This window comes from Erithacus rubecula (assembly GCF_903797595.1).
Source record: "Erithacus rubecula genome assembly, chromosome: 3".
Classification (NCBI taxonomy): domain Eukaryota; kingdom Metazoa; phylum Chordata; class Aves; order Passeriformes; family Muscicapidae; genus Erithacus; species Erithacus rubecula.
The window spans coordinates 80,439,980-80,454,007 of NC_136689.1; the positions used below are offsets into that span (position 1 = coordinate 80,439,980).

The 14,028-nt window shown below is 39.0% G+C and overlaps 1 protein-coding gene across 4 annotated transcripts in view; it reads left to right on the top strand.

Moving 5' to 3' along the window:
• VWC2 (von Willebrand factor C domain containing 2) overlaps positions 1-14,028 on the top strand; it is a 52,899-nt gene that overhangs the window by 16,395 nt on the left and 22,476 nt on the right. The window contains exon 4 of one of the 4 annotated variants that reach the window (XM_079302242.1): positions 1,280-1,395. The exons of 2 other annotated variants lie outside the window; for them this stretch is intronic. In XM_079302242.1, coding sequence (XP_079158368.1) covers positions 1,280-1,335 — 56 coding nt within the window. In that variant the 3' untranslated portion in view covers positions 1,336-1,395. Of the gene's footprint in view, positions 1-1,279; positions 1,396-8,240; positions 8,278-14,028 lie in introns of those variants that run through there. One more of the 4 variants, XM_079302243.1, reaches the window with a different exon arrangement.

The window sequence follows — 14,028 nt, forward strand, 5'->3', positions numbered from 1 at the left end:
ATGTGGATTGATCCTAGTGACTTACTGGTTAATTGAAACAGGGAATTAGCTGATTTCTTTAGATTTCATTCTCTTATTACTTTGCTTTGCTGTGGTTGAGCTTTGCAATCATGATGGCCTTTCCACACAGCACAGGATTGCTAATGCCAGGTTTGTCTTAACACAACTCTTTCTTTTGAGTGTCTTAACACAAGCATGACAGCAGTTGCAAAAGTTTTCTTCTGGTTCTACTGGAACTGTATTTGTAAATGAAGTAAAAATCTGATCAACAGCAAGAAAACCTGTTTTCTTTCCTGACATGAGTTTGACCAGGAGCTGACTGGGACATCTCTGCCAGTGTTTGGAAAAGGGTTCTGAAGGAAAAAGGAATGATGAGTTCTTAGGAAAAAGGCTAAAAGCTTTTCTTATTTTTTATTAATATTTTTTAAATTGCAGTGCTTGTTTTTCTTGTTGCTCTAAGTAGCATCTTACTGTTTCAAACTACTGCACTGGGATCCCCTCTGTGTTGTGTGCTGAGAGAGTCCTGAATTAAGTCCCTGGCGACTACCTTTGCCCAGCAGATCAAACATCTTTATCAGCTGGAGACTTAAGTATTTTCCTAATCTAAAACCTTGATCTTTAAGGTGGAAGGAGCTTTTACTTTGTGAACCTTTTGGATTGCTTCCATAGGGGTAATTATCCATACAGTTTTGTTTCCTTGAGCATGAGCAGCTGTAGAGCAGCAGTGATTAAAAAAAAAAAAAAAAAGCCTGAATAAAGAAAATAACACTCTTTAAGTAATTCCTTACCTTCACCAACACAGTTACCATAATGATTAGCATTTCAAACCTGATAGGCAATCAAAAACTTTGATTGCTATTTTCATTTAGGGAAACTGTAATTTCTTTTTTTTTTTTTTTTTTTTTTTTCTGACTACACTAGTGCTTGTTAAATTTTCATTAGAGGAATGACTTCCTACTGGTAAACATCACTTCTAAATGCCCTGTTCTTTTGCTGAGTCTTCAGCTCTGTTTGGTTATTTCTGTGCTGCTAGCCCTTGGATAGGGGCCCATTAAAAACTGCATACATAAATTCTACTTACCTTACAGTCCTGTAGATGATGAGTGTTTTTCCTCCTGCATTTTTTCTTCTTGCTGTAGCACACTGGTTACTGACCACCTTTTTTTTTAAGAACTTGGGAGCAGCAAGTCACACACTCTTTATTACCCATGGAAAAGATAACTATATCTTCACTGCATGCTCACCCAACATGTTATTTAATTTTTTTTTCATTTTCAAGTGGAATTGATCAGATGTAACAGTAGCAAGAAGAAAAGAACAAGCAATGCATTGTAAAAGGATTCAAAATACTTTTTGGTGAATAACATTGAATAAAGAAGATCCATATCCAGGCAATTGCTTTTAGGCCTCCTGTGTTTCAAATACTTACAGTATAACCTCCTTTGTCAGAGTTAGTTTCACTGAAGGGTGATGTTAGTTGCATTTTTCAGAAAAAGTGGCTTGTTATGCTCCAAAATAGCTCCCATTCCTTTCTGCTAATACAATGTCAACATTTTGAATTCAAAAGAGAAATCACTGGTTAAGCTGGACAATTTTGGGGAAATATGCAAATAATGAGTCCTGTTAAAGACAGAAGAGCAAGGAGCAGTGACCATTAATAATATCTCATGAAGCCAAACAGCAAGGTAGCACAATGGTAAATGAAATTCAGTGAAACCATATGTTAAGTACTGAAAGAAATTGCTTGGGTAATTTGATGACCTTTTGTTAAGATTTCTGCCAAGTGGTTTTATTTACATATCAATGTGAAATATTGTATGTAAACATCTGTCAGGCTTCACTAAGAAAGGCTTGCATTTATTAGAAGCACAGTAGTGTTTGAAGACTGGTTCCTCCCACTTGGTTTATATAATCTTCCATGTTTGCTGAGCAGTCAGCAAGAAGAGGTTGCAGAAGTACAGAGAAGAGCAGCAACAAATTCCCCTGGAATATTCCTCTGAGAGAACAAAAGAGGCTTCCAGATAGCACATGAATTCAAAATCATGTCATGAAGTGTGGTACAAGGGGAGAGAGATAGTACCAGTGAAAATCTCCCCTGTGCTCATAAGTCAAGGGAGGAGCAAGAAAATCAAAAGGCATCATGCATGAGATCTTTAAATAATAGGAGATATAGTAATAAACCCATCAACTCACTGCAGAAGATAGTGCTGATACACAGTTCCCTAGGATTAGAATGAAGATCATGTCTTTGATAGAAGGAATAAAATATCTTAACATAGCTACCATAAAACTGGCTGGGATGGGAAGCTGCAGAGCCTCCCAGAAACCTGCTTAATTTCACATGAACTGAAATACAACCTTGTTTCCTACTGTCCACATATTACAATTTCCTTTTTTGAATTGCTTCTTTTTGAATTACTTTGCACAAAAAGGACTGGGCTGTCTTGACTTTAGCCCAGCCAAACCCATGCTGGATGGGTATGTTTTTGTGAAGGCAGGGAGACAGACCTAATGAAGAGATGTGAAAAAAACCAGCAGTCTTTTTCCTGCACAGCCATTGCACAATCCTGGTGGTGTGTGCTGGACCACAATAGCACCTTACTCAGTACTTGTAGATGAGACCTAATGAGGATGCCTTTTTGGCATGGTCTGCTCTCAGCCATTCTATCAGCCTTTCTTTAAATGACCTAAAGGCAAGTCACCCATGAGCTGCTCGTGTAATAGTTATCTAGACTGTCCAAGACTTCTGAGATGGGTCAAAGGACTCTGTATTTATAGTTCATGCATGTTTAATACAATCTGCAGAAGAACTAATGGGGGAAAAAAAAAGGCTCAGAAGCAAATAAAATATAGCAGTTTATGAAGTTATTATGTCAATGTGATACAGAATGTGCCACCCCACAATGAAAGCTAATTATCTTCTGGCCACAGCAGCTTGCGAACCTGATATTTTGTTAATGAATGAATTAGATGGAGCTTTGACAGCCACTAACATGAGCAAATAATTGTTTCTAAGACCACTTTGTGCTGATATTGAAGCTAGGTGATTATTATGACAACTTAGAGGCTATTCTGTATCCATTATTAAGCCTCTGCTTCCTCTTTCTCTCTCCCCTCCACTCTTCCCTGCCAACCCTCTTAGATAATTGTCTAATTATATATGTACATCTTTAAGCACTCCTACATGCAGCTGGCACACATGAGGAAGCTTCATTTACCTGGTTTGTAGCCTAGACATTAAATCTGCAAGTTGGGGCTTGATTTCAGTGTGTTTAAATAAGGTGTGCTTTCCTTCTCACGTGACTGTTGTGTTTTGCTGTGATTAGATAAGCTGCTAAGGCATTGGAAGAATCATCAAGTCCAAATGTTGAGGGAAGGAAGATCCAGGTTTGCTGCCAAAGGCTGCTTGGCTTGCTGGCAAGCAGGTGTTCATCAAATGTACCATTTATATGCCTGTGGTGGTGAAAAATAAACACTTCCTTGGATATTTTTGCCAGCAGCTTATTCAGAAGAGATGTTTTAAGCATTGTGCAATCTACATCATGAGAAGGTGATGTGTTTCTGAGTGTGAGAGGACCTTTTCATTTCACATCAGCTGGGTGTTTAATCTTCAGTCTTCTGAAGTTATGTTTGTTGTGACAACTGATTCTTTCCAGTCACAATGACTGAAGAGTCAAGTCATTATCTTGAAATACATGGGTTTGTGTTTGTGCCTAGGTATGACTGATTAGTCTTTGGCTCCATGTTGTGTTGTGGTGCACACTTACTCAGGGCCCTGGGGCTCTCTCCCTGACTGTGCTGCTCTCTGTGCTGTCACCTGGCCATGTGCACCAGAAGATGCTTCTGTAAAAGTCCCTGTGTTATCAGCTGAGTGGAGGAACAGTCTGGAAACTTTTCAGTACTTTAAGAAAGCTTCCAGGAAGGCAGAAGTTTTCTTGACTCTGTTTTTGAGGACTCTACCAGAGACAAAGATTTGGGGTGGACAGCTGACAGAATGTCAAAATCCCCCCTGACCTCAGTCATGTCCATGTAAATGATGTACAGGGGTTGCAACATCTGGACAATGCAAAAGGGAATGTTATAGATTCAGATAACACAAGCTGGGATCAGCTTCAAAGGAGGTTCTCACCCTCTGAGATTCAGCTGGCAGATTTCCAGCCTCCTGGCTAAGCATGTTTTTTGAATGTGTGTGTGTGTGTATACACAGATATAGATATATAGATATATATACATATACACACACAAACACATGCTACAAGGGTCATCAATCACCATACTTGATGAAAACATTTCCCACTTTGGGAACCCTCTCAAAACAGTTGCCTGCAGTGGTCCATGGCCATCACCCTTTTACTTTGCCTCCCAGACACTGGGCAAACTTTTTAATTGGAGTAGGACAAGGGGTAATGGTTTTAAACTAAAAGAAGATAGATTTAGACTCAATATAAGGCGGAAATTTTTTATGATGCAGATGTTGTTGATGCTCCATCAATGGAAGTGTTTAAGGCTGCATTCTGGAGCAGCCACTGTCATTTCCTCTCTGCTTTCATGAGACGAGGTGGTTGGCGACTTGCTGTGACCTGAGTATCCCTCCATCTGGGCTATGTTACAATGGATGTGTGGGGAAATGCCTGCCCCCAAGGGCCCATCACACCCTTGTTTTGCAGAGAAAGCTGCAGGGTTTTGCTCCAGCTGCAGGACTGCTTTTGCTGTGGAGCACTAGAGGTTGCCTGGTTATGATGGTCCCGGAGATGAAAGATGACATTTGGTTGCCTGAAGATGTGGGCAGTTGTGTGTCATTAGTTGTGCACAGCTGGTACTGTAATGCATTGGTTACAGTTACAAGGCTCAAAATCTAGTGCTTGTATTTTGTTGCCTTTTCCTCTTTTTAATAAGTGAAAACAGAGCTTTGGATTCAATCATAACATTTCTGCAGAGTGTGGTGAATTAATTCACCTGTGACTGTAATAAATGTGACTTCAAGGTCTCTCCTTGGCTGAACACTCCTTGCAGTGGGGGTAGCTGTGAATTGGAGCAAGCTCTGTAATTACAAAGAAGCCCAAAAATATATTCCCAAATGGGAAGGCCCATAAAAAGGTAAATTCCCATCAGTTGTCACTAGAGGTCAGCATTAAAGTAATTTTAAGATCAAATCTCTTCTTATCATGTAGTGAATTGTTTGTGGATTGGAGCTGTGGATGGTTGTGACACAGATGGGACTTGCATGAAATGAGTAAAATATGGAGGTTAAATGGTTGGGTTGAGTAATTTCATACATTCTTGTTATCTCTTGTTTTGATGGTGTGACTGCTGCTTTCAAGGTAAGTAACAAGATGATTAACGTGCTATCTTTTCTTTTCTCCTCCCTGCTTACTTCCCTACTTTATAATTAAAAATCTGTGTTCCTTTTCAAATTCGTGGGTCAGTTTTTTAGCAGAGTTCGAATTGAATAGCTGTTAACATAATTTTCAGTCAGGGATTAGTATCAGAAGTTAAATTTACAGATACTGTGATACTTCAGTTGTGATTCGCTGTTTTTTCTCAGGACAGCAGCTGGATATATAGGAAGTGGTATCCATGTGTATGAATGTATCTTGTGTAGAATCAAAGACCTAAAACTTTTTCACCAATGCCCTGCCTCTAACATTGGTGTAGGTCCCTTCAATCTCCTTTTAATACTCCAGCTAAAGAAGCTCTGTTTGTAAAAGGTAGAGTTGAATTAGAATATTTAGTTAGTCTGATTTTTGGAATATATGTGTTTTAATAAAATGAGGACTAACTAGCCTAGTTTTTCTTAGGGAAATAATATATATAGATGTAAATCTCAAGTAGCAAGATGGATGTGCCAGGGTGTCCAGTTCATGGCCAAGTAGAGCTGCCTGACTGTGCTGGGCTATGTAACGTGTTTGTAGGCTCTGTTCACAGAAAGCTTCTGAGTACATTAAAGTTTTGGCTGCCTGAGAATGCCAGGCCATGGGTGTGCAAGCAAAGATGCTTCCAATTGCTAAAGCTCACTGAGCCAGGCCTAATCTCCATGGGATTGATGAGTCTTTTGAGGAGTTGCAGTTATCTTCTGCCTGTGAACTTGCAAAATTGCTTGTCTTTGGGCTTGTGGTGGGTGCTTTGTTCATAGCAGATTGTGCTTAGCAATACCTGGCACTGTGTCTAATCCTTTCTGGTTTAGGACATGGGGGAGAATTATATGACATAACAATTCCTGGAAAACAAAAGAGTAGCCTTGTGTGAATGTGGTTATTCATCAATGTGATTTTAAACATTGTGGTACACATCAAGGAAGGAGAAATAGAATTGATGGAGAAAGGATGGAAACCTCCCTGATTTCAGGGAGAGCATGATGTTTCATTTGGCCTTTGAAACTCTAAAATAATGAATTTATTTTCAAGCATCAGAATATTTGATTATATTTACGTTTCTAATTACAGATAAAATGATGTTATTTAAATGGGTGCGAGCCTTCCATTTATGGAAGGTTAAATGGCATTTGCATTTTGTGATGTTTGAAAGACTTGACTTCTCCAAAATTGTTTTAGTGTGAGAAACCAGCCTTAGTGATAATTATAGAAAGAATAGCTTAGCATAAATGCATATATATGTGCTTTCATCATTTTCATAGAAGGACAACTGAGTAGTTCCCAGCAGTGAAATCCCAGTGCCTGTTTTCCATAAAGAAAATTCAATAAATACTTAAGAATGCCCCAAATGAAGTGATTTTTGCCCTCACAAAATGCACCTGTAGGAACACCAAGCTGCTGCATGAGTCAGTATAGATGGCTTTCCATGGACTGTTGAGGAGTTTGGTAACGTGACACAGATTTCTTCAGTCAACCTCTATATCTGGGTTATTTTTAATAGGAAGGTCAGTGATCTGTCTGAGCCTAATTATCCCATCTGGTGAGTGTGCTTGAGGCACACAGGTTTCCTGCAGTTTGTGTGCACAGAGAAATGATGTGGTTACCAGGTTATTTAGTCAGCTCTGACTCCTTGGCTGCACAGGAAGGTGTCTGCTGGCAGCTGCCTTGTCAGGGTAGCCTTACATGTGACTCTGGAAAAGAGTTTGCCTCTCCAGCTTTGCAGGGAGAGCTTGCTCTACTGTTCAGCTGTTGGGATTTGTATTTGCATTCCATGATTTTTATTTTTTTTAACACATTCTTTTGTTGGTCTCAGTTAAAAGCTGTGTGTTGGTTCAGAAATTCTCTTCAGTTTTTTTAAAGTTTCTTCCATTCTTCTTGCACCACTGAGCCATTAGGTGGGTGTTTCAGAAAGACCTCAGGTCTACAGCTAGCATTGTCTATTTTAAGTGTTTATACAGACATCCAAAATCACAGTATGTAGTCAACCCAAACATCTCCAGTGCAGTTCAGCCTCACAGTGCCTCTGTCACACACAGAACTGGTGTTGGAGAAGAATCTTGGTGGGCCAATGTCATTGGTCATGTGCACAGGAGACATGGACAGAAAAGGAAATTATGTTTTACTTCTTTGGTTATGTTTTAGACCATGAGCTGCTAAAGCACTCTGTTCTTTCCTAGGGCATCCATTCAAAATGCCAGCTGAAAGGAGTATAGATTACTGACATGTACTGTCACTATATTTAAACCTTCACCAAGACTATGCACAAACCTGAAAGCTTTAGAGACGTCTTTATTAATGAAGCTTCTCAATCATAGGCAATAATATAGATACATATTTTCAGAAATTCATTTTCATGCTTTGTAATCCTATTTCAGCTCTGAAAAAAAAATGTAATATAATTCTGTCTGGAAAATGTTTTAGATAAATCTATGAATTCAGTCAAAACTGTATGTTCTTTATCTGCTGCTAATCTCTTTCATTAGTGGCTCTTGACAAAACAGTGCTATTTAGAAGGTGGAAGTGAAACAGATAAAAATCCAATTTTCTTTGTTTAACCAGAAATAGGTGTGCAGTCTGTGTATTTTCTCTGTCAGCTTTGAGAATGCTGGTGAGATTGAGATAGGTCTGTAGCTGTGAGGTTTGCAGCTTGAGTTCTGTCCCTGGCTGTTTTCCCACTGGTATGAGCTATACCTATTTGCAGAGGCACAGAGCAAAGCTGTGCCAAACCGTGATAAAGATTATGTGCACAGGAGTGATAAAAGGACACAAAATATTATTGTATCCCAGGAACAGCTGATATGAAGAGGTTTGAAAATCTGTAATAAGGGAGGGAAAGCTTGCATTTTTTTTTCTTTTTCCCACCTCTAGAACCATTTCCAACAACAATGTGCTAGCCCTTGTTATGTCCTTGTACATGTGCAGACTTGTAAAGAGAGTAAACTCCTCTCTTCTGGTGTTGCAGTGAAAATGTGGGCACCTTTTCTGATGTCATCATTGAAATGTTAAATATTTAATTAAAAAACTTTTCATTTGTTTGGAATATAGCTCAGAAAGAGTCTGGGAACGAAGTAGTATTTTTTCCTTTCCTGATAAATTTGTTCTGTCTGCTGTGGATATTTCTTGGTCATCTAAGCTGTTCTTTAATTCTACCAATATTTCACTTCAAATATCACTTAAGTGATTTAAGGAAAGTAAATGGAAGGTATGGGAATGAGGAAAAAATGAGAGAGAAGAATGAAGAGGAAGAAGGAGAGGAGAAGTAGTCAAAGAAGATGGGAGAGGATGAATTAGAGACACAGAAAAAAATTGTGTCCCCATAATGAGGTAGGCAAGAAGTGCTTTTATTGCAGTCTGATGTATTTTGTTATCTGTGTTTGCAGAAGAATATACCCAGCCGTAGGGTCAAGCCCAAATGTTTGTCTAGTGAAGAATTAGGGTGTGGGAGGCATGGAAAGCAGAGCTGTGGTGCCATATATTCTACACAAACCCAGCCTGCACCTGCAAGGCAGGTGGACACAAACTGTGTAGTGCATGTGTCTCTGTCTTCCCTGAATCTGTCCTGCACCAGCACCAGATTTATTTCATTGTTTCAATCATCTTCAACGAGGTCATCCATCACCATCTTAAAAATTTCATTCCAGCATCATAGGAGCTAAGCACCCATTATACTGATGAGATTATTGAGATTTTGTATGTGTCTGACAGTGTGACTCTCATCAAACCACAGTTCTGTTGCTTTGGCAGATTTTTTTTTCTTAATGTATGAAGCATACTAGGACTTCTGCGCTGCTAAATGCTTATTTTTAAAAAAAGGGAATGTGGTGGTAGAGATCTGTAGCCAGTGGAGGTGCCGGAGTATTCAAAAGAATTGACTGAATTTTTTTGTGGGTGATTTGATTTTTTTTAATTAGTTACTGCCTTTAGTCATAATAGATTTTTCATTACCTTAAAACTAATTGTGAACAACAGAGGAACTTAAGGAAAGATTAAATTATTTCACTTTTTGGCTATTTTTTTCTGAGTGAGCAGACATGATGCTTTTTCTTGTTGGCAAAAGTATTCCATGCTGCAGGCTGTAAGGTACTGTTTTGTCTTCTGCAAGTACAGAAATCACAAGGAAATTGTTTTGGGATTTTTAAGAGAATGTAGGAAAGAGGAGAAGGTCTCCCCTTTTTGTAAGGTCAATATCATATGCAAATTCTGTGTTAGGTACTTTAGGGACTCACAGATTTTCAGTGTCTAGGGCAAGCATCCTGAGTATGAGAAACTCAGAATGGGGACCCAAGGGCATCTCTTCCAGTATGAGTCCATGATATCACTGTGCTGTGTTGTTTGAGGGAAGCCCATGATGCCCAGCTCTGCTTGTAGCCATCACAACTGGCATTGGCTGAAAAAAGGATGAGGTTTGGGGAATGATTTGCTTTTCCTTCCCCTTTTATTTTAAGGACATGCCATCTGTTTCAAACAGGAAGTTCTGATGTCTGGTGGCACCTGTAGCTCATCTAACTTGTTTGGCAATGGTTATGAATTCGTTGCTTGGATAAAATGACTCCCTCAGCTGCTTTTGGGTGGTTTTATGTTTACTTGTATAATTCAGAAAGGATTTCTAGCACAGATTTCTTGACCAGATCAAATAATGTATCTCAGCATCTCAGTGCCTCCTTTCCCACATCACTTGATCAGAAATGTCTTGCTTGGAGATGTTTCTAGTCTTAGGGAAACTTTCACTACGTTTGCAATTGGCTTATATTGGCACTACAGTTTTTAAATCCATGAGCATTTTTATGGACGATAAAAAGTAAATCTCTGCTTTAACAGTATACAGTCCAAATGCACATTTCTAATAAGGAGTATGTGATTATTTTCATTAATATGGTTCTTAATGTCATAGTCCCCACACTATCATAACTTAAACTAGCAATTACTTATCCTATATGCAGGGTGATTTTCTCACACTTGAGTTGTCATTTTTTATAGCCACAAAACATAGGGGATTTGGATAGCACTAAAGGATGTGTATGTATCAAGTATGGAGGAAAAATAATCCGATTGTTATTATTACTCATGATCGACCAGAACAATTCAGTACATTATACTGTATATATTGTACAGTATATACATATTATACCTGATAATCCTGTGCCAATGTGAAGTTTGAAAGCATTGAAAAAATATAGAATTGTTTCAGTCATTTATCTTGAAGCCTGGCCAGTGAAGGAAGCAAGAAACCTTCCAGACACCTTTAAAAGTAATTATTATTCATGAACATGCTTGTTCCAGTTTAATAAGCTTGTTTGTTTAACCCTGACTTCAGTTTCTTTAATTGCCTTTATTAAACCACAAAGAAGGTGTACATGTCTAAGTAAATGGGGAACTTTCCACTTCCACATTCAAACCATTTATTAAGAATATGTGTACCCAGGCATTTATTAGTGCCATCAATACTGCCATGTTACCTAGTTCCTTAGGGGAAAAAAAGTATGAGTCATTCTTAGATAAGGACTTTCATTTGAAAGTTTAGTGTTTCTCAGGTAGTTTTCTTGGGTTGCCATAATTTTAGTTGCCAACTTTCAGACTGACTGGTTTGGACCATAGCCCGATTGCATTCGGGTCATTGCCTATTTATAGTGTTTTCAGAATAGACAGTGCAGGTGTTGATTTGTGTGCACTCTTATAAATGTTTCCTATGGGCTTCTACTGTTTGCAGTTGTGCAGAACAGGAGGATTCAAATTGCCATTGCAGCACTTTTACAGATTTTATTTAGCAAAACTGCAAGGAATGAGTGCCTTGTCCTGGATATAGACATCTAGATACAGCAGCTGAGCTCTTTGGGTTGCCCAGTCTTATCTGGCTGTGTTGCACAATTGTGGTCATGCAGTCCTAACAGACTGAAAGTAGGATGCACTATGCTCTAACCTTATCTCTGGAGAAAAAGGAAACAAACAAATAAACAAAACAAAAAAAGCCAAAGAAGAAAATAATGAGACAACAGAACTTCAGCAGGATCCTGATCTAGGACAAGGTCTTTTATTGCTACCTGTAATAAACACTAACAATTGATTTCACCACAGAAAAAAACACCATTAAGTGACCCACATATCTATATTACATGTGCTTTACAGTAGAGACAGAGTTTGGTTATTTGGAGTTTTTTTATAAGGAAGAGCAGCTTTGAGGTTAGAAAGCAGATGGTCTTTCCTATGAACAACTCACATCTTAAATAAATAATGCAAGCATAAGGAGAATAGGAGAAAGAACAGGGTGAGTTTGTGTACACACCATCAAGGTGTGTGAAGATGCTCTGTAAGCCAGTGCTCCTCAGTGCTGGAAGTGTTACAGGTGGTGAACTATTCAGATCTCTTTTTCCCCTTTGCAGCCTGTGAGTTGAACTCTCTACTGAACTGTTGACCTCTATGTCAATTTGGACTTTTTCCCACCATAGGAGATTGTCCACAGTATTCCTGTGTCTCCCAAGCTGTGACATGGATGACTTGGAAAGGTTTGGCTGAGGAGAGATCTCTCCACTCTTCTTTCAATCAAGGTTCCACATTACCTGCAGTTCTGCTTAGTCTTCTCCAAGACATCTCTGGTTTTCCTGTCTTTGGCCTGCAGTTTTCTGTACTTTTTAAGTTCTGGCTTGAAAGGAAATTCCCCCCAAAGGGGCAGGAACCTCTTCCCCCTTAGCTCTTCACATGTGGACTGGTACCACCTCCTCTTCTGGCTTCCAGGTGTCCCAGCAAGCAAAACAAGATTAAACCTTAATGTCAGCAGCTCATGTAGCATCAAACAACTGGCAGTGGAGAAACCACGAGATTATCTAATGTGACTGCAGAGTGAGCATGCTCCTCTGGCTGGAGCTGAGGGAAGGAGTGCTGCAGTGCCTCAGGAAGCCCAGCCAGCCAGCAGTGCTCACCAAGGAGCCTCTGGGGCACCCAGAAGCTGCTTTCACACAGAGCAGGGTAGAAGCAAATCATCACCTTGAGGTTTAAAGGATATGCATTAGTACATGGCAGTGTCATAGTCTGGCATGCCCTCACATGGTCAAGGACAACTCTGTTAAGCAGTGGAAATCAGACAAAAGCAGCAGCAGAGAGTTGGTACATCAGAGTTGTCATTCATTATCTCTTCAAGTCATCTTTGGTTTACTGATAATTAGGGGATATGTTGACTCATTTGCCTGTTCTGTGAAGCTGATGAGTATTTGAAAAGGAAATAAAGTGACCTCTGAGAGAGGTGGTGCTGGCTGCTCTCAAATGGGGGTTGCCACGGTGAGAATCATGCACCCAGGCATTTAGGATTGCACATCTGTTCTTTGCTGGAGGTTTAATGTGATTTTAAATAAATGGAAAAATTGAAAGGTATGAGACAAAGAGGAAAATGGCAAAGAAAAACTGGATGTCATTTAACTGAAAACAAAAACTCAAAAACTCTTAGAAAAGGCTTTGATGTCTCAGTTGTTTAGATCACATAGCATTTAAAATGAGATTAAAAACAAGATTAAAAACATGCTCATGTTATACATCATGTCTCCACCATTGCAAGCACTTTCAAGTTGCAGTCAGTTAAGGAGCTTTTAATGATAATGACCCAATTATTTTTAAGACTTGGTGGTAAATACATCATGTCAATATTTTAAGGGTTTAAATTAATGATTCCAGTTTTACAACTTGGTAAAAGCTATTGTAAAAAATAGACACACCATATGAAATTCTATTGGCCAGGCACCCTTAAATCATACCCTGTTCCTACATTACAAAACATAAATCAAAATTGGATGCCTGTGAGTAATTATTTCTTTACTTGCTCTTTTCTTGAATGGCATTATTATGTTCAAATCCCACATGGAAGTTGTGGTTGAGGTGCTTTCAACAGCAATGAATAGTTTCATTCTATCAGAGATGAGGATCCACAAACTGGTGTTTTCCTATACAGTATGCTGTCACATGATTCTTTCTTTTTTCTTAATTTTATTATTGGAGGTTTTAAGTACTTCCTTAAAAGTGGAGGAGGGAATTAAAATGATATAATTATTGGATGATGAACACAGACTCTTCTAATTATCTTTTGGGGATGACAGTGATGCTGGACAGGTGGCATTGCAGATATCATCTTGGTAATAATTGCCCATAGTTACATAACAGGAAAAATACCCTGAAGAAGTTTATCCCTGTTTTTGAGCTTTGTGGAGAATCCAGCTCTATTCATTGCAGGGATCAGACTCCACTCCTGCTTTTGGGTTCCTGGTACAAGAGTGCAAGTCCTGAGCTTTTCCCAGACCTTAAAGTTACTCTCTTCAACCACTTTATTAAAACAGTGGCAGTTTCTCCTTGAGTCAAAGATTCAAAAGAAGTGGATGAAGAACTAAGTAGTTCATCTGAATTGTGCTCCTGTTTCCTTGTATGCAGTTGTTTTTTTGTTCCAGCACATCACTGTCAAAACAGAGGCACCTATCAGGATGTGGATGAGAGAGGAGTGTGCTAATGTGTGGAGAAAGAAATCTGTGCTTGTGCACTCATTTATTTTATTTGGTAAGGGTGGCTGAGCTCTGTTTTGGTGGGTTTTCGATAGCTAGCATAGTCTTGGTTTTAAAAAAACAAGCTAACAGTGATTCACAATTAAGCCTATAGTTTATTCAAATTTCATCTTGCAGAACAA